The sequence below is a fragment of the Mytilus californianus genome, unplaced genomic scaffold (assembly GCF_021869535.1).
Source record: "Mytilus californianus isolate M0D057914Y unplaced genomic scaffold, xbMytCali1.0.p SCAF_10, whole genome shotgun sequence".
Taxonomy (NCBI): domain Eukaryota; kingdom Metazoa; phylum Mollusca; class Bivalvia; order Mytilida; family Mytilidae; genus Mytilus; species Mytilus californianus.
Window position 1 is genome coordinate 67,105,820 of NW_026262582.1, and position 21,495 is coordinate 67,127,314.

The window sequence follows — 21,495 nt, forward strand, 5'->3', positions numbered from 1 at the left end:
CATCTAACTATTAAATTTTGTTATCGTTTTTACAAGATTTTTTGTAAAGTTTCTGATTCTTTGTTTAAACGAGAGATTTTTTTTCGTTCAACTTGTTGATGAAAGCAAAGGAGGAACAGACGCAATTATTGTTTTTTTTTTCCTAAAATGTCATCTTTTGTGAATGATGTAGAGATATATATGTAGTATTCCCTAATTTTCTGTTAAATCGAAAGAGAAGTCTATCGCGTACGAATATAAGAGAAGAAGCAGGAAGAAGAGCACACTTGATTTCACTTGAATATTTAAAGCACGTAACATAAACGTTCATATATGTTTACAATCGAAAAATCAAACATTTTGATGAAGTCAGAGTGAGATTTTCTTGTTTGAATAGTTGTTTTAAAAAGTATGAGTTGCCTCTTCCTAAAACAAGATATTTGATTGTAAGTTGGCCTTCGTTTTTTTTTATTAAAACAAAAATGTTACTTGTTTGTTCAAAATAGTCTTTTGTTAAACAATAGTAATTCAAGTGCTATGAGTACAGAGTCAAATTCTTCATACTCTTACACGAGGAAAGACACATAGAATGATATTATGTACGCTAACATAATATTTAAACTTAGTAAATATTCACGTCCGATTCACACCTCCTACAAGTAGAATGTTCCAGAGTTAGCATAAAGCCTAGTTTTTGATTGCAGATAAAACAACATGTTATTAATTTAGAAAAGGAGTTTCATGATGGAGCATTTGGTATACATTGCAATATAACATTGCTTGTAAAAAACTTATGTAACTTGTTTTTATTAAGAATAGTTAATAAATACTCACTTTATCTTCATTGGTTAAAATTCAGAAGGAACAGAAAACAGATCCGTGATTGTCAATTTGTTTTCTCTTTGTTTAACGTCGAGGGAGAAATGACGGATTTCCAAAAGCATTTCAATACCTAATTCCTTTAAAAGCAATTTTGGTTAAATGATTAACAAACAAAACACGATTTTCTCTGAAAGGAATACAACATACTTTGTCATAGAGGTAGGTCCGGTGTTTAGAATCACATTAGTTTTTGAAGAATAATATTCAAAGATAATATCAGTGTGAAATTGTCTCATTATGATTATTATTATATGACTATAATTGTTCTGTTTTCTCTTTGGCTAACAGCATAAGAAATCCTCTTTGATAAAATATATATTCACCGCGGCAAAAATACCGAGAGGTTAATATAAGATTCGAAACACCGTCTGTGTACCTGATTAAAGATTTTCCAAGGCAACGTTAATTACGTAGGTTTACTGGGGTTGATTAATCATTGTATCAAACTTAACAAAAGTCAATACATGTAATTGTATAATATCAACAGAAGTCAATGAGTTGTTTGATTTTTATTTTGATAAAATTTACTGTATTATTGTCATGTTTGTTTCCTGTAATGTTGACATACTTTCAAATAGTGTTATCTTAATATTAAATTGTGAACAAGACTAAAAATCAAAAAGGATTGCATGATATCTTTTACATTTGTAGTATCTGTGTGATCGAGAACGTTTGAATACAAATTTGCATTGTATAATGTTGATAATAGTTCGCAAGTCAAGTCAGTCATTGAATCTATTGAAACTTAATTGTGTGTATTTATTGCTGCGATACTGAACAGTTCACAAAAATGAGAAATTAGCTATTGCAATTTCAGGAGAAATGTTACATTCCATTAATGATATCAAAACTTAATATCTTGTTTTTTTATCATTCGTGCAATACAAGTCTTTTTCAAATTGATACAAACCTTCTGAATTTACATTATATATACTTATCATGCTTATTCTCTTTCTGTAGGCGATGTCTGCTGTTGTAAATATTGAGGAGTTAAAAAAACAATTCTTGGAATGTCCAATTTGTAATGAGCTTTTCAATGACACCAATCGGTATCCTCGTGTATTGCCATGTCTTCATTCATACTGTTACACGTGTTTGAAAAAATTGATTGAACAATCAAAATACACGTGCCCACTTTGCAAATTTGACTTCTTTGTCCAAAATGTAAGCGTTGATTCGTTTTCAAAAGATAACACACGAAGGGATCTTTTAAATTTTGTCCGGGCTGGTGACCACAAATCCGAAATACAATGTGATGAATGCGAAAATGAAAAAGCCTTTTCACGTTGTAAAGATTGTTTCAGATTCATATGTAAAACATGTCTAGCAGCACATAAAACAATGAAGACATTCAGTGGCCACGAAGTTTTTGCCCTAGATGATTTTGAATTATCGATGGAACATGTTTCTGAATTTAGACATGCTGGAATGTGTTCATTGTCAAACCATCAGAAAAATCCACTCACTTTGTTTTGCGCTGGTCCTCAATGTCAAAAACCTATATGTTATTCTTGTTGTCTTACAAGCCATATGCCAACAGATAACAAGAAGCATATCACAAGGGATATTGAAGAAGTCTATACTGAAAAAGTTAAACACATGATAGAGAAAAAAGACAAAATACTCAAGACGGAGAGAGAATTGGTTGGGCTTTCAAAAAGAATCAATGAACAATTAGATAGGCTTGCAGCAAACGCGGATACTACAAAGAAAGAAATTCAAGCAATATTTAAAATAGCAGTAAAAATACTGGAGCGTCGAAGAGATCTCTTAATAGAGAATACTGATAAGCTGACAAAGAACAAAATCACTCTTTTAAAGAAGCAAGATACAGAAGTTATCAATTTCATTGAAACCATCAGGGACGCGTGTAGATTTCTTGATCAAACTGTTGCTACCAAAAATCAATCAGCATTTCTCCTTCTTTCAAAAACCATCTCAGACCGATTAAACCATTTACTAAACACTAACTTTGATACCGAACCACGCGACTGCAATCCTGTTTTATTTTCCAAAGCAAATTTAGGAACTAAATTGCAACGATTTGTTGATACATTTGGAAATATATTTTCGTCGTTTGCATTTGGCCCTAAAACAAAAGTCACATTTCCAACAGCAATTGAGACAGAAAAAGATTTTGACATTATAATTGAACTTTTTGATTACTATGATGCACAGGTATTAGATGAAATGATAATTACTTGTGTACTATTTGAAACGGCGGACGCACCTCTGGCATCCGTAGGAGAATTGTCATTTACTCATATGGAAAATGGAAAATATAAAGCATCTTGTAAAATAATGGATACTGGTATCCAGAGAATTATTAAAGTAGGAGTGATGATGAATAGTAGAGACTTTTATGTCGTTGAACTGAAAACAATGATTGAAATTAAGCCGAAAGAACAGCAAACAAATAGTAAGATTAAAATTATTCACTACCTTTGTACACTGGGTATAGTATATGCCTTTGACAACTATAGTCAGATTCTATTTTATTGAATACATTTAAAAAAAAATCGACCTGATCTTAATCAAAATTGTCAAAATGATTTAACGTATAGTTATCAAAGATTAGAACATACGTCAATGAAACAGCAACAAGGTTTAACAAATGATTTTTTAGCTTCTTGTGCCTTTTTTAGTTGTTATGTGTAAGTTCTTGCCAACAACCATGCAGAACACTTAGGCTTTAAATGTAGAACTGCATCACATTTATTTGAAACGATATGTTTCTGATCAACAAGTAGATATTTAGTTGATTTCCATCAAACATGACTTTTAATCAATCATCAGACATCAAGTAATATGGGGTATGAAAACTGAAACAATAATTGTAAAACATTTTGTTGGCTTGATTAACCTCCTTTATGTGCGCTTAGTCTCACAGTTTAGAAAGTAAAATCGATTTAACATTTTTGGACATCAAAATAAGTGTAACTAAACTATTTTGACTTTCTCAAATTGCAATATTTCATACCGTTCATGCTACCGTCAAATCAGGTGACACGTTTCGTTTGATAATGTCATCACAATATCTTGTACCTCCCTATGAGCGAGTCCCATTGATTGGTCCATTGAACGATTGATTTGACTACTTTTATTACTTGGTTTCAAAAGTTTGGGTTTTGACATTCCTCAAAGGAAATCCAGACGAGCACACGAAACTAGTGAAGAGTTAGTTCTTTTTGGACATTACTATAATTCTAGTAAATTGAGCCATACTGCTTCAATCTGAATTCTTTGTAAGGAAAGGTTATTCCCTCTACGGAGAATACCGCATATGTAACAGGTTTTGAAGGAGAAGAAAAGTGTAATTATCTTATTTTATGTTTTAACAAGAGATAGCTGTGTTACGCAACAAGGGTTGAATAACAATACAGGAAGTAGAATACTATCTACCATAAAGTCTGAAAAACATCAATGTTGTTTGTTAAACTGTCATGATAATAACAAGTTTATGGTCACAAAATTGAACTTCCTTTGTTTATGTTGTCTTAATATCCCCAGTAATTACTATTAATCCAGAAGTTTCGGAATTTGATTAAAAAAAAAAAGATTTTGGCGGTCAGAGATGTTTGAAAAATAGACAGCTTTTTAAATTACCAAATGATGACGATTGAGAAAGCCAAGTAGAGATCGAAGAGTAGGGTGCACTAATTCTTTTTTTGTTCGGAGGAGTAAGTTTGAGGTGTATTAAACTGTGCCAACTCAGCAAAAAGAGAGCCGTTTTCCGATGGAAAAATAAAAACGTATTCTTGTGTGTGACATAGTGTCTTAGCCGTGTATGTATTACATTATATAATTAGTTTTAATTCGGAAATTGTTACCAAAACTCTTTCAAATAAAAACATTCACATGACACCTTGAAAGTAATGATTTTGTTCTACATGTTCTATGAACAAGTCTTTTTGTCCTAATTTCTTTTTAATATGCAAAGTTTGTTTTCTTCATTGAAATTGTTGGTTTGTCTGATAGAAACTTCTGAAAGTCTGCGCTCATCATCCCTAATTTGTTAATCAAAGCGATGTGTCAGTATTTTATAATTGATTTTTTAAGGGTTTTCAAGATTATATATCCAAACAGAATATCAAGGGATAGATGATAGACAGGCTGACCGTAAGTTTTATAGAAATATTATCTTTTTTTTAAGACAAAGCAATTACATCTACAAGTATTTGATAAAAACACATTGGGAAGCAGTAATCAGTAATAAGCACTGAACTAGTATACATATTTGTTTAGGGGCCAGCTGAAGGACGCCTCCGGGTGCGGGAGTTTCTCGCTGCATGAAGACCCATTAGTGGCCTTCGACTGTTGTCTGCTCTATGGTCGGGTTGTTATCTCTTTGACACATTCCCCATTACCATTCTCATTTTTATATCGAATGTTAAAATTAAAAAAAGATTTAAAATATGCCAAAAACTACAGGAAATAATATGATTTGTTATATATATAAACAAAACATTAGAATAATAAAGGCAAAAGGGTTTACCGATGTTTCAATTGCATAAACTGAATATAAAAAAATCAAGATTACAAACACAAACTGTGGATATCGTTTGAAACAAAAGGAACGAGACCGGGTGCTTCGACAGGTTATGTGTCAACTGCTATACCTGCATCAACCGACATGCGAATACATACTCAGTAAAAATGTAACAATCATGTAATAGACACTATTGATCAAATTACAATATAAAAACCAAAGAACAACAATTATTACAAAATATGCCAAAAACAATTAGTTCATACCAAGCTTTTTAAAATCTGCAATTAAAAAAAAACGTGCACGTGTTATGACGTAGATGATGTAAAATACCGTTAAATCACGTCTCGTTTGGTATCACTCCGATATCATCTAGTTCCATTTGAGTTAATCTTATTGGTAGGTCAATGGGTCGATAATGGGTTTGGTATTAAGAAACAATAATTATTGCAAAATATGTCAAAAATATATAGTTCATACCGAGGTTTTTAAAATCTGCAATTAAAAAAAAAATGCACGTGTTATGACGTAGATGATGTAGAATACCGTTAAATCACGTCTCGTTTGGTATCATTCCGATATCATCTAGTTCCATTAGAGTTAACCTTATTGGTAGGTCAATGGGTCAATAATGGGTTTGGTATTAAGAAACAATAATTATTGCAAAATATGCTAAAAATATATAGTTCATATTAATTTTTTAATCTGCAATAGAAAACAACGTGCACGTATTATGACGAATTAAGGCACGGGAAACGTTTAACTTAAACATTTCCTTTTAGGAAATAATATAACATGCTTTTTTTTTCATTCATCCCAAATTACTGCCGAAAAACATCCCTTTTTGCATTGACTATGCTAATAAGCGTTCGGCATATTTATGTTTTGGTCGTTTCACAATAAGAAAACAAAATGGAAAATTACGACCTTCAGCAATGTACAAAACCAAAACCGCATGGCAAACTATATGTACTGAAAAATGTTTCAATCTTAGATGGATGTTTTGTTGTGTTTCCTTCGGTTTTAGTTTGTAACCCGGATTTGTTTTTGTCTCAATCGATTTAGGACTTTCGAACAGCGGTATAATACTGTTGCCTTTATTTGTTTATAAGTTGTTATTGGCTTTGAACTAGCTGTAAGTTTTTGTACTTAGTGTCTTTGTTGTTGTTGGGATGGTTAGATATCCTGCCACGTAAGGTTTGTATTTTTGCTAGACGTTTTCTGCCTAGTCTCGATCTGATTAGTTAAGCCCTTTCCGACTGATTATTATGTGGTAGTACTATTACACACCTGTCCCATTTTGTATGTGCCTGTCCCCATTCAGTAGCCAATGATTCAGATGTTGTCGTTTGTTGCTGCAAAAATCTGGGGAGCTCAGTATTTTTTCAGAATTGAAAATTTAATTTTGATTAAATTCAAGAACTTATATATTAACATAGTATTTGTATTTGACAACTTATTTGAATTTCGAATTTCATTGCTTTCAAGAAAAGTTACATTGAACAGTGCATAGTGGTTGTTTTCATTTCACTTTTGTACATTGATGAATCGTTTTATTCATATTTCCTCTGAAATAAGATGCACAAGAATTCAGACTAAGGCATGCTTGTGTAGCACATTCTGAAATTGTCCATACTATTTGTATTGGTACTTTTAATTAATTTGTAGTCGAAAAAAAGTAATAACATCTGACTATTGCCCAGATTTACATATGTTTTCTATAGGTATCTATTTACGATCAAATACACAGTTGACATATCGGTCTAAGTAGTGAGCCGCCATATTCTTTGGCGGGAATCCATAAATTTCTGATTAATGCAATGCAATCGATATGAAAGAACACCTACCTCAAAAACTCAATTCTAATGATATATTATCCAAATTGGAAATGTAAAAGTAACGGAATTACCTTCAGCCTGAGAGTTGTCAATCGTTTGACGTCATGTTTTGTCATGATATAAATACGCAAAGATCATTCATGAAATTTCAAGGAATTTTATTCTATAATAAATTTATACATTGTTTGATGCTCTGATGCATGTTTTCTATTTGTGATGCATAAAAACAGTTCTGTAATGCTTTTGCTTCATTATTTCAACTTCTAAGAATCCCAGTAACAAATAGATATATTCTTGACTTTACTGTTCGTGATATCCGTTGAAATCATATTATATAAAAGTTGCAAAATAACAAAAATACATTTTTTAATGCTTCTGTTTCCAGTTTCACGTATGACAATAGACACTACGACACTCACCAGATATTGGAATGATACAAGATAAAAAGGTGATTTTTTAAATTATTTTACTTTTTATTTCGAGACAGCAATAACATGAGGTTTTTGATGACGGAAAAGTGAAAAGAAGTACTTGATATCCAAAAGTAAACCAATAATATATAGCAGAAAAGAACAAAATACAAAGCGTGTTTCTAAACAATCATAGTTCAAACAAAGACATGCAACACGATTGATGCGAGTAGCTACATATGTTCCTATTTTTCTGTTTTTGTCTTGTATCAAGATTTATACTTTTTGTCAAATGTCTGACGGATCGATATCAATTCAAACGAACTGAAAAACTCAGTTTTTCTAGGAAATCGTAATCTGTAACATGTAGAACATATCTATTGGCAGTGAGCCTATTGTTATCAAAATTGTTAAATCTAAAACATGTTACAATCTGTTCTTTATAGTTTCAAAAAAATGTTTTGCGTTTTTATGTCAAATGCTTTATCTGTTGATTTATCTGTTTATTTTTGTTATTGACCTTTGTCGATATAACTACTAGTAAACTGTCAGTTTCCGGTGTTAATACCGATAATAATTATGATGTATACCAATTTTTCCTGCATTATCCGTTTATAAAAATTCAAACAAATTATAAAATTATGTTTTCTTCGAGCAAGTTAGCCTAAGATAACTACTTGTAGAGACTTTCCAAAAAAATTTCACATCGTTTTATTGGCAAATTAAGTGAAGCGTGTCGTAATATCTTATAATTTCCTTTTTCATTCCTTTTCATAATGTGTCGATTTGGCGATTAAAGGCGGGGTTTAATGTCCAGTGTCTTAAAATGAAAGGGAAATTTATCTCAATTATTTAACGCTTCCGGAGCACCTGTGATCACCCCAGTTTTTTGTGAGGTACGTGTTGCTCAGTCTTCAGTTGTGTTTTGTGTACTATCATTTTTCTGTTTACTTTTTCTTTTTTAACCATGGCGTTGTTAGTCTATTTTTGACTTATGAGTTTGAATGTCCCTGTGGTATCTTTCGCCTCTCTTTTATATTTAACGACTCAAGTTCGTAAGATAATAAGACCAAAGCTAGTATATGTAATTTATATATAAAAGGCAAGGATACATGTACGTGGACAGATTTTAAAAGAGACATATTCAGGGAAAATTTCTACATTTCATTGTATTTGCCAAGAACGTATTTCTTTAACAAACCATAGCCTCTTGACATTTCAACAATATTATGCAAATTTTCATAGTTTATATCAAAGAACAACTGTCAATATAATAATAAATAAAATGCATGAAATCGAAGAATCGAAGAATAAACCGATCAATGTAACGGTTCGCAAGTTTGGCAGAATTTTTAATGGTAGGAAATATTTCGTTAGCAACGATCTCTAAAATCATTTCTTATAAATCTTAACATTTCATATATAACACAAACTAACATGAATATAGGTAACAATGTACTCAATAAAGTTACATGGGCACAGCCATTCGTGAAGGGAACATGCCATAGAGATGAAAATAGCTGGCTATCTGTGATTGGTTGTTATATCATTTATATATTTTTCTCCTGGAAAGCATTATGAATAAAGTTTCATGCAACGCAAATTTGTCCTCAAATGTATATGATCAAGGGCCGGAAATGTTTTTTTATTTTGATCAAAATTAGGGAAAATGTTTTGCGAAATCGTAAGTTATCGAAAAAAAACCCCGAAAATTCACCAAGAAAAGCCATGGGACCATATATTTAAAGTGCGGTAAAATCACAAATAGATATCGAGCTCAAATTAGACAAGAGCAGTTTTTCCATAAATAGTTTTTAAAAAACGCCATTTATGGAGATAATTGCTAAAATTAGCATTGCCGGCAATAGGGCCAACATTTAGTACTTTATATTCTAAAATGGTTTCAGAATATGTCAAAAATGGTGTTCAAAGAAAGAATTCGACATCAAAAACGCTTTACTAGTGATGTGATATGTGTGAATAGCTTCGTTTTCATGCTATAGTCTGTTTCTTATTTGAATTCAAAATACGGGTAGGTACAGAATTACAGTCGCCTTGGAGTGTCTTTTCTGTTTTTATCCAAAATTTGAGTGACAGGCTTGTTAGACAGATGTAGGCCTAACTATTGGCGGTACTTGTTAGATCTCGACACATCACGTGAAACAGAAATCTTCGGATTTAACCCTCCCCCTTTTTGGTAAAAATTGCTCTAAGGGTAATTTTCATAAGCGGAACGTTTTCACATCATTCAAAACAATACCCGGACTACTTGTATAGCTAATATAAACCACCAGAAGCTGTATTTTATGAAAAGAAGCTAAAGTGTGCACATTTATCTGATTTTGCAAACTATAGTCCGTTTCAAATAGTTGTATTCATTTTATATTGAACTGGTCCGAATTTTTATTTTGGTTTTCGGCACAGCGTCACTCAAATTAAATTCTTTGTTGATAAATAGTTAAAAAACGCCATTTATCATGTTTATGAAGAAAAAATTGCTAAAATTAGCATTGCCGGCAATGGGGCCAACACTTAGTACTTTATATTCCAATGGCAACAGTAGTATACCGCTGTTCAAAAGTCATAAATCAGGGTTAAAAACTAAATCCGAGGGAAACAAATCTATTATAAGAAGAAAACAACGGAACAACAGAAACACTGAAGTGCAACAAAAACAAACGCCAATGCAACATACATAGAAACGAACTATTTGATAACAACTGCCATATTCCTGACTTTGCACAGGACATTTTTGGAAACAAAATGGTGGGTTGAACCAGGTTTTATGGCTAGCCAAACCTCGCGCTTAATGCTAAAATGACAACATTACATGACAGGAATACATTACAAATAAATGCAAGAATAAATGGTTGATTGTGAAAATATGTGCATATCATTACATATATTTTTTAAACATTCATGTATCATATTAATTTTAATATTTCATCTTTACGACCAAAGTAAAATATTTTGAAAGCCAAGGATTTATAAGAACCTAAACAGTTGAAAAACCTTATGACCAAAAAAGGACATCAAAATAATAATCAAATTCACCTGGGGTCAAGTTAGCTAAGTGAGTTGTTACCTTACTTTCTTTAAAATATATCAATCAATAAACGGAAAATTTATGAAATTTATGTTATAATTCTTGTCCTTATTACTGGTACCGACGCGGACAGATATTCCACCAGCAGCGATATCGACAAGTGCTATAAAAAGATAAAAATAACTCAATATAAATCGCATGCGTCAAAAGCGCATTTTCGGATTCATATTTGTACCGAATGCATCTAAGGTCGACCTTCACTGAATGAGTTGCAGCTATTGTTTCTTAATAACTAAGGACTTCTACAACACATGTAATGATATGCACATATTTTCATAATCAACCAATCAGGGTAAGGATTTATAATAATAATTTCTTTGTTTGTTGGGGTTGTAAATATTTCTTAAGCCCAGTTTCTTTAAACATTTTTATATTTTTCGTATATTACGAAAAATACTTAGATATTAATCAATTAAATTGCACGTATATTCATAAGCAAACAAGCAAGATAAAAAAATTACATATATCATTTTCACATAAAACAACATTTGTAGGTCGGTAAATTTTTCAAAAGTAGTGGTCTTTAATAATTGCAAATGAGCTTATCGGTGCGTTTACTCCACTGACTCATTCCAAACTAAATAACGATCGTTAAAAAGTGAAAAGCCGAGTTCACTCATAATTAAATCTGTGAAAACAATCTATGTAAATTATAATTAAGATAAAATGCAATAAACTTACCCTCAGGTTTGAACAATCATCAACAATTAAGGGTGTATTTTACATTCGTAGGAATTCATATTTTTGACTTAATAAAGTCGGATCATGACGCTTTTCATATTAAAATTTCATGGATACAAATTTTATAGAAGTCCTAAATTATTTAATGAATTTCACATACTAACTTCAAACAACAAAACACGATAAAGATTTGCAAATATTATTTTTACGACTTTTGTAATAGGAGTAAATGTTAAAAACATCGCAGTCTCTAATAAAAACAATAACATGTTTGATAATCGTAAATGGTAGATTAGAGTTTCCGGTGGTTCCAGCGGATATATAAGCAAATTTAGAAATTATACAACAACTTTTTTTTTATTGTTAAACCGATTGAAAATGTTATTATTATATTTATGTTTGACACAATTTTATGTTTGAGTATTCGGTAACCCATTGTAAATGTTTGGCACCTTGATTACTAAAAAAATGCATTTCAATATTCTTAGCATAAATGTATTTTTTTATCTATTGACTTACTAAATTACTATATCTAACATTCGGAAAGGACATAAATGAACATCGACCGCAAACATAGAATTTCTCACAATAACTTATATTTTAAGCACAGGTAACATACTGTTGTGACCAATAATTGCCTTATACTTGTTGTTTGTTCCATGCATATCTACCACATGTGCCGTGTTTAAAATTATATTAAATTTACATATCTTTACAGTTTGTTGTATATTTTATTTCTCCTTCCAATCTATCGATTGAGTTAAAAAATAACTCTACGGTAATTTAAGCTTGGCCTACGTTAAGCGTAGATTTTACTGTCGCAATTAAAATTTAGCTAGCAACGCGTGGCCGAGATATGGAAACGTATATTTGCGACAGTAAACTCTAGTTTTTGAAAGACAAGCTTGAAAAACCTTTTCATCTCCATCATAAAGGCCAATGTAAAAATTATTTCCATTGAGTAAATATTTTTAGATTTAGATTAAAATTTTTGGCCAGGTTTTTAGACAAGAATAATAAAGTGCTATGGAAGTCTATATTTAAATACTTTATTTCAAAATTTTTCAATATGAACTTATCAGAAGAAATATTATTCATGTCTTTACGAGACCACTTGAAATGTATTCCTAATTTTTATAAAGAAATTTTTAAAGGTTTTGATCTCATAAGATATGATATTGAACTTGATCTTAGCACTGAAAATATATACGATCAACCTTTATTTTGTATCCAAATGTGTTGTATGATGGAAAAACTGTAAAATGGTATGATTTTATAAATGCTGGAATTGTTCAGGTAAAAGATATATGTTATGAAGTTACGGATTTTTTTTTACCAGAAATGGCTATAGTTTAGATGATACAAAATGTAACTAATCATTGTGATAATAACAATATTGTAAAAAGATGTAATATTTTAAAGTAATATTGTCTAAAAAATTGACTGAAATTGTTCATAAAAATGTTCATAGAAGAAATGTTTCTCGCTCTAGAAATATTAATGTTATTTTTTAGAACAAATTGTCAGATTTTTCTATGTGGTCTACAAAAGAATTGTATTCATTACTTACTAGTAAACTATGTCAGCATCCTGTTTGCTATAAAAAGTGGACGGAGGTTTTTGAGATTGATAAGAATGATCTTTGTTAAGTGTGGAAAAATGTCAATTTTTACTGGAAACCATCTATATCAATGGATCTAGATTTCAATCTAGCACATCATTGTATTTTCACTAATTCTTAACTTATGACTGTGAAGCTTATTAATTACAATGTATGTGATATATGTGAAAAGGAAGTAGAAAATAGCACTAATTTATTTTTATTATGTTCTGAACGAGTAAAATTTCATTAGTTTCTGCAACAAAAGTTGTCACATTTATTTGATAATGTTGATCCTGCAAAATTAATATGGTAGCGTATGTTGAAGTATTTATGTTTGGTTTAAGTACACTTTAAAACATAACATAACTTACCTGTATGAATATTTGTTTGGTAAAAAATATATGAAAATGTTTTTGGGAAACACTTTTTAAAGTTTAATATTCTTGAGCCTGAGACTGAAGGTGTCAATGCATTTAATCTTTGATTATTGTGTTGGTGATATATGTCATTACACTTTTTACCATTGTTTTGTGAATATTTTTGTGTAATATGTAATATATCTATTGTATATAAATATTTAATGATTGAATAAAGATAAAAAAAACATTTAAGGTCAAACCAATTGGAAAAGTACACATGGCACCGATGTCAAGTTCAACGACTGTAAACTTTGTACATTGTTGTACTGCTGTACATTTTACTTGATACATTATATATAACAGTTAAATCGTATTATTTTATATTATTTTCTGTATTATATAATCTGCGATATTTCGTAAAAGTACATACTTATGTTACATGAAATAGCTATTTATTTATACATGTTATATTGCTATTTCAGAATTGTTTTAACTACTGGTTATAAACATCAGAACATTAGATTCTCGTTATAGTTTTTATTCCTTGGCAAAGGAATCCACAACAATAGAAACAAAAAACAAAACAAAAACAAACAAACAAACAAGAAGAAAAACAAACAGACAACTACATTATTCAAAACACAACAAAGAAAAGAATGATCAACACGAGAATTGTATTACTATATACTTGACAGCTCAACGCAAAAAAGGTGACTGGGTAATAGAAATGTGGTCACTACAGGTGTTCCATCGTCAGGCAGCACAACCCTTACTAAAGTGGGGCGTCCATTTTGCTGTGCTGGATGTACAAGTACGCAGCCACGTCTGGTCAGAATGGGGACGTTAAATCCAATGTCTGTCTTGTTGAGAGATGCCATGCTCTCCGCACATTGAAAACCATTATTACAAGTCTTTGAGGGGTGTGTAGGTGCCTTCGTTCAAGTCAAAATTTCTGTCCCTATCCTACATACGCAACCAACAATCAATAGCCATCACCACAAAAAAAAAAACCTATAGAATCCATGATATTTCAAAATAAAAAAAAAAATGTCATGTCATGTCCCTGATTCAGCAACCATTATGATGATTCTTAAGAAAGATAATCAGGTGAATAGCAAAAGGAAGCCGATTGTTCATTAACTGTGACCAAAACATGCAATACAGATGTAGAAAACTTTCCGAATTCCATCTTTACCAAGCTCATCTATTACAAATAACCACAGTCAAGTTTTACTTTAATTTCAAAGTTGTTCTTTGCAAACAAATGATACCGGATTGGTCTGTTGCTGTTCTGATCAACGTTTACAAATATTTCATGTATTTAGACTCAAAAGAAAATGTTCTAAGGAAGTTGTTAATCTACTGAAAATTGCAAAAGAAACAAAATGGTTATTTAAAGGTAAAGTAGCAAGACTGACTCTCTTCATGCACATAAAACAGACACACTCATTGCTTGAAGAATTTACGTCGATAAATGCTTAGGCAACTATATACACAAGAACTCATTTTTTTAAAAGAGAAATAATGGTAAATTCTGATTTATAAATAAGTCATAGATAAATTAGACAAAGTAGGGCAAATAGTATTTCACTGGTTTCAAATAACCACAGTCCAGTTCTACTGAAAAATCAAAGTTGTTCTGTGCAAACAAATAATACCGGAAGTTTGTATAAGACATAAGATGAAACTAGGTTCTCAGCACAGCACGAAAATGACTTGCAAGATCTCTGAGACATGCGCCATTACCTTTTTAGCAATTTGATTAGGAAAAAAAACCCAACAATTCTCACTCTAGGTTAAAGCATATTACGAAGTCTCCGCAGCGAAAACAGATTTATCCTTAAGAAAGCAGCTGATGCAGTTGGAACTACCTCTCCAAATATTAAAGATACCGCTTTTTCTGTTACAATCTTCTTATCAAGTCTATTTGAGAAAATTCTTTTTTGACGAAAAGTCCATGGAAATCTTAAATCTTTAAAGTCTGATATTCTCACTCTAGTTCTAAACAATGGAAAAGATCTATCAAATATTGGTGGTTACAGAGACATTACCGATTAACCCATTATATTCAAAAGTACCATCTCTTTGTATTAACTTCAAAAATCTACTCTGCATGTTGGCTATAAAGAGGGATTGTTCATCCTAATGACCGCATTCATCATTTATAAAGCAAAAGATGAAACCAAGAATATTTCTAATTTCATTAGATAACAAAAACACTTTTGACATAGCGGACCGTACATTTATCATGTTAATGCTAGACAAATTCTTCATGTACTAGTACTAGTATCCGCAATTGTTGATTTTAGTCAGTAATAACATACTTCTATTCTGAACTAACACATTGTAACATCAACGGTAAAATGGAAAACCGTTAATAATGAACTATTTGATATCAAATAAGGAGCAAGGTAAAGAGGGATACTGTAACCTTTTCTTTATAAACCTTATGTGAACTGTCTCCTTGAGAAGTGTTATAGTCTGAAAATCGCAATACCCTTTTTAAGCAGCAAAACAGATGAGATCGCATCCTTTAGTAGTGGCATAGTCCAACTACAAACAGTGGTATCTATTTTCGTCGGATTTTCCAAATAGACAGTGTAACAAATCACCAAGATAAAACCAGGCTGTTACAGAGAATGAACAGGATATTCTTATTCAACGTATCAACGAGGAAATTGATCATTACCACCATTGTTGTTGAAGGTCGTACGTATACGTGACCTATATAGCTGCATACCTCTGCGTCATTTAGGCTTTATCAAATTGTTATCTTATCGACAATCATACCACGTCTTTCTATTTTACATTTAGTTACGATATATGTGACTTGTTTTGTTATTTCTTTGAAAATTTTCACATTAAGTTACTACAGAAACAGATTTGTAAATGACTTCAACTGTTGCCGTAAACAAAATTTGAAAAGATCAATAAGGGGAGAACAAATTGGTGTATGTCAGATTTTAGATTTTTCACAACATTGTGTGATTAAAAGGCATCCATTTAACCATTTTGTTTTAAAAAAAATACAAGCATGGATGATCAGTATTAGTTTCGTTGTCCAAATGTACTACATGGATATTGTATTGTTTATTTTCGTAATTCTCTGTCCGTAATGTTGTACTGTATTTATGTCATGTAATGGTGTAATTTTAGTGTTATATTTAACATTGCCATAAAAGTGCGAGGTTTGGCTAGCCACAAAACCAGGTTCAACCCACCTTTTTTTTCTTAAAATGTTCTGTACCAAGTCAGGAAAATGGTCATTGTTATATTATAGTTCGTTTCTATGTGTGTTGCATTTTAGTGTTGAGTTTCTGTTGTGTCGTTGTTCTCCTCTTATATTTGATGTGTTTCCCTCAGTTTTAGTTTGTAACCCGGAATTGTTTTTTTCTCAATCGATTTATGAATTTCGAATAGCGGTATACTACGGTTGCCTTTATTTAGCATTTACAATTCTGGTAATTATTTAATGTAACATTCTATCTTTGTCGCTTTTTTATCATTTAATTAATGAGATAGTAACCTCTTATCAAACAAGGTCAAAACAGATAAAGATATGTTGGCAAATATGATTATAGGATGCTCTTGTCAATACTGTCTATTCGACAAAAACCTGGGACTAACTACTGTTGTCCCCTTCTTTCCGACTTTCGTTACCTGTATCTTGGCATTGCACACGGTCATGGTTTTCTCTGACTGTTTATGACATCTTTACACTAAATCCATTGGATGTTGGATGTGTACTGATTGATAGTTAAGTCTTAGATGCATGATTTCTATTATTAGTTGTTATTGGGTTTGAACTAGCTGTCTGTAATTGCGATTACTCTAAGATCTGTACTTAGTTTCTTTTTGTTGATGGGATGTACACGTACCCGGCCACATCCATTCTGTGTAACCACAATCCAGTCCTGCTTTCCCAATATGTGACCTTTTGAATTAGATTTGTCCCCGGCTTTGTACTTACATGAGAAAGACGACGGATGCAGGATCTGCTAACCTTTCTAGAGCACCTAAGGTCATCCTCGGTTTTTAGTAGCGTTCGTGTTGCGAAGTTTTTGTTTCTATGTCGTGTTATGAATAAGGTTGTTAACGTTTGACTCTTGTTCTTTTTTGCCATTGTGTTGTCAGTTTATCTTCGAGTTATGAGTTTGAAGCCTGATCATTCTATCCTTTCTATGAAAGTTCGCATCATCGGAAAAATATACCATATGACTTCTTGCAACTTCTATCTAGACAAAAAGGAAAACTATACCGGATTCAAAAATGCGGAACTGCGACACCCATTGGTAGCAATTACAAAATCGATGATAAAGGTATGGTATCTAGTCCTTCCTGTAGCTCAGTGAATGTGATGAACATTTCCAACTCTACTCTTGGACATAGACGCAGCCATAATCATCGTCTTTATACATCACCTACTCTCCATGATGTCTATGTGATTGCCAATGAGAAACAATCTCTACGAGAGAGACACAATGACGTAGACCTTAGGTCTAAATACGGCATTCAACAATATGCAAAACCCATACCGCATAGAAAGCTATAAAAGTGTTCGAAATTATAGAATATGAACCAATTCAATCGAGAAAACGAACGTTCTGATTCATGCCCAAAACGGAAAAAAATGATATACAGCAAAACAAAAAAAAAAAAAAGAAAAAAAAAAAAGAATCACAGAATTATAGGATCATGATATCAGACAGGTATATACAGAATGTGGCGGGGTTAAACATGCTTGCGGCGCCTAACCTCACTCTTTTAATCTACAACACATGTGTAACAACACAACATAAATCAGTTAAAAAGGCTTAACTCATCAGAATGATACAAACACACAAAAGTTCTAACAAAAGCATAGCCATAATCCCTTCTTATTTACGCTGTCTTTTTGTCAATGTAGCTAGCCGATTAATATATGTCAAGTGTAGAACATTTGAATAATAACTAGCATGAATTAGTGTCTGAAAGTATTCAGCTGAATACGTTTCGAATACGAGTCATAGACGGGTTGCTCTAACATTGTATGAATTATTTTCAGTATAAACATCAAAGCAACTTAGAATAATAGAAGATAAGCTATCAAAAAACAATCACACACCAATATCCGAAGAAAAATTAGAAGTTATATGGGCTAAAGAATAAACCCAACTTAAAATACATCTTAGTACAAAAATGAATCTCCAGAATTTAGAATTTTTAATGATAAAAATAAAAGAAAGAAGGAGCAAATTAGAAAGATAACTGCGTCATACATTCCAATTGTAACAATGGACATGTTCGAATGTCCTTTAATCTTCCCAATCTCTTTCTTCATCACTTTATCACTTGAATAATCCAACTTGAAATTGTTTGTGCGAAACAGGTTTATCGGGTTTATTTATTCATTAAAATTCCAATTTGTATTCCTCCCTTATTATGTTGAAATCTCACTTGTCTTCTGTTATTTTCTCCCATTCTGAAAGGAAATGTGACAGTCGATTTTCTACTGGTATCTCCAAAAAAAAAAAAACATTACTTTTCCCCCCTTGTCATTGTTTCTTGCCTTATTAAGACATTTGAAGATGCTTCTGATCTGAGAGGCATCAAACTTTTTCTTATTACATGTAGATTGTCCTTGTGACTTGTTTTTTTAAGCCATCCGTGTTTCTCTGGGTTTTTTTTCGAACATACGAAAAGAACCGTTGTTTGACTGCTGATTGTTTGTCTTATCTTCGTCAATAAAAGTTATTTTCTTATTACTTGGACCTGTTGACTCATTGTCTGATTTATGTTTTCTTTTCTTATTTTCATATCGAACTTAGGTAATAAATCATCAAGAGTCTTCTTCTCTTTGTTAGATATAAGAGTTGACTCAAACTAGTCCCCAATTACACCTTTACTTGAAAGAGGTAAATCAGAAATATCTCTATTATTTTTTGGTCATTTACAAAGATGTAACTGTCAGTGCTAACTGTCGTCTTATAATATGATGGGAGGTTACTGCTCTGACAGTTGTTTTCCATTGGTTTGATGTGTTTTAGCTTTTGATTTTACCATTTCATAAGGGACTTTCCGTTTTTAATTTTTCTTGGAGTTCGTTTTTTTGTTTGTTATTTAACTTTTCCTTTCAAATTGTATGTAAATGCTTACCATGTACAGACATGAACATCAGTATGACACAAACAAAGTAAGTTCTTTTAATAATTGTTCCTTATTCGAATGTGACAGTTTCTGTTTTAATTGTATTACATTGAAGCACGACATTTTTAAATATATATCCAGTTTTCTAACTGTCGGTGTCGAATATATTAAGAAATAACATGTATCTAAAATTATCACACATTTTGTACTAATATGTACGTTTTTGCATGGCCAATGATAGCCGGCAGTCAAGGTTAGTTTTTTGCCCTCGGGGCCACTATCGATATAGGCACTCGAAAACACATATCGTGCCCACGGATTTGAACCTGTCAATCAAAAACTATTTGTAAACAGGATGGCACCTGAAGCAGACGATCAGGAGAGGTTTCTCCCAGTATCAAATGAACGATGCAAGTACATTCATACAAGAAAAGAAAAATGATAACACAAAGAAAAAAAAAGAAGTGACGTTGAATTGTTAACTGAATAGTTAAAGGAGGACAACGAGTTTCGGGCAAGGGAGGACATATCTGTACCTGAACTTAATCAGTACATAGCTAGATTTATCTTGTCTGTCCGATCTCAGAAAAATGAGGAATATGAACTGGATAGCTTGAAATCAATCCAGTCATCAATAAGTCGACTGTACTGGAAAAGAATGGAATAAATATAATTAAAGACAAGGAATTCTACCACAGCAGAGAGGAATTATCTGCCATAAGGAAACACCTGAAATCCCATGGATATTGGGTCAGGAAGCAGAGAATTGATACCACAAAAAACAACTTTAACAATGTTTAAAAACTAACCAGCAGAGTTTCCTGATGTTGATAATATGATTGACAGTGTAGAATTTAATGAAGTCTGTAAAACAATAGAAAGTTATGAATCTGCTGTTACACTAGCAGAAAAAAAAAATAAAAAATCAACAGTGGAAAAGGTTTCAGGTTTTCCATTTTTCCTCCTGCATCCATTGGAAATGTAACAATTAATATTTATGAGTAATAATGTTGATTGTTTATTGTTTGTTAAACTTTTCACAAAACTTTGTTTACCCACTGTGGTTCGAATTTTGTTAACTCACTCTAATACATTTTTAAATTTTTTTTCTTCAAATGTTTTTTGAATTTTTGTTGAAAATATTAAACGTACTTAGATATATGCTTTCTTTTTTCTCCAGCTTGAAAATATGTGATAAATAGATTATTGCATGTCATTTTCCATATTGGCCCTGGTATCAGCCCTCGACCAATATCCAGCCGGACTAAAGCCCTCTGACTTGATATATGAGGCTAAGGCTGATACCAGGACAATATGGAAAATGCCAAGTAATAATCTATGAAAAAACTGTCAAATTTTATGTAAATGCTTACCATGTACACACATGAATATCAGTATGACACAAACACAGTAAGTTCTTTTAATAATTGTTCCTTATTCGAATGTGACAGTTTCTGTTTTAATTGTGTTAAATTGAGGAACGATATCTTTAACTATATATCAAGTATTCCTACTGTCTGCATCGTATATTTTGAGGAAATAATATATATATATACAAAATAGACACTGTTTTCAATACATTACTTTAAACCCAATCTATATTATAATTCATTATTAATTTTACACAGTAAAGTACCCACATCCCACTTCCTTCTCGGGAAAATTAAAATGCTTGTAACAACTCGGCATTTTAAACAAAGAAAATTACTGTTACAATGTATATCAATATTGAATACCCGTATTTCTTTCAAATTTGTGACGTATACTTTTGGATTTGTCATAGACAACCATACTCGCGGTGTGCATTTCTACTACAATATAAAACTTGTTTCAATTTAAAACAAAAATGTACACAAAGTTATGTGTTATTTAAATCGTTTTTACGGGTAAGTGTGTGCACTTCTCGATAAACAGTCTACAAATAAATCATATGTAATGATTACCTCATAAACTATGTATACACATGAATATTAGCATGATACAAACATTTTTATATCTTTTTTTATGATTTTTCATAATTCG

General features: G+C 31.6%; 2 protein-coding genes across 3 annotated transcripts in view; both read left to right on the top strand.

Moving 5' to 3' along the window:
* Positions 1-21,495, top strand: part of LOC127718978 (caspase-3-like) — an 88,406-nt gene that overhangs the window by 27,903 nt on the left and 39,008 nt on the right. The window lies entirely within an intron of this gene.
* LOC127719144 (uncharacterized) lies at positions 2,203-3,363 on the top strand. Its single transcript, XM_052225167.1, has one exon. It carries the CDS (start codon positions 2,203-2,205, stop codon positions 3,361-3,363), a length of 1,161 nt encoding a protein of 386 aa, XP_052081127.1.

Bases quoted from the DNA above. Each gene is read 5' to 3' on its own strand.
- LOC127719144 (XM_052225167.1), top strand. From the start codon at position 2,203: ATGAAGACATTCAGTGGCCACGAAGTTTTTGCCCTAGATGATTTTGAA.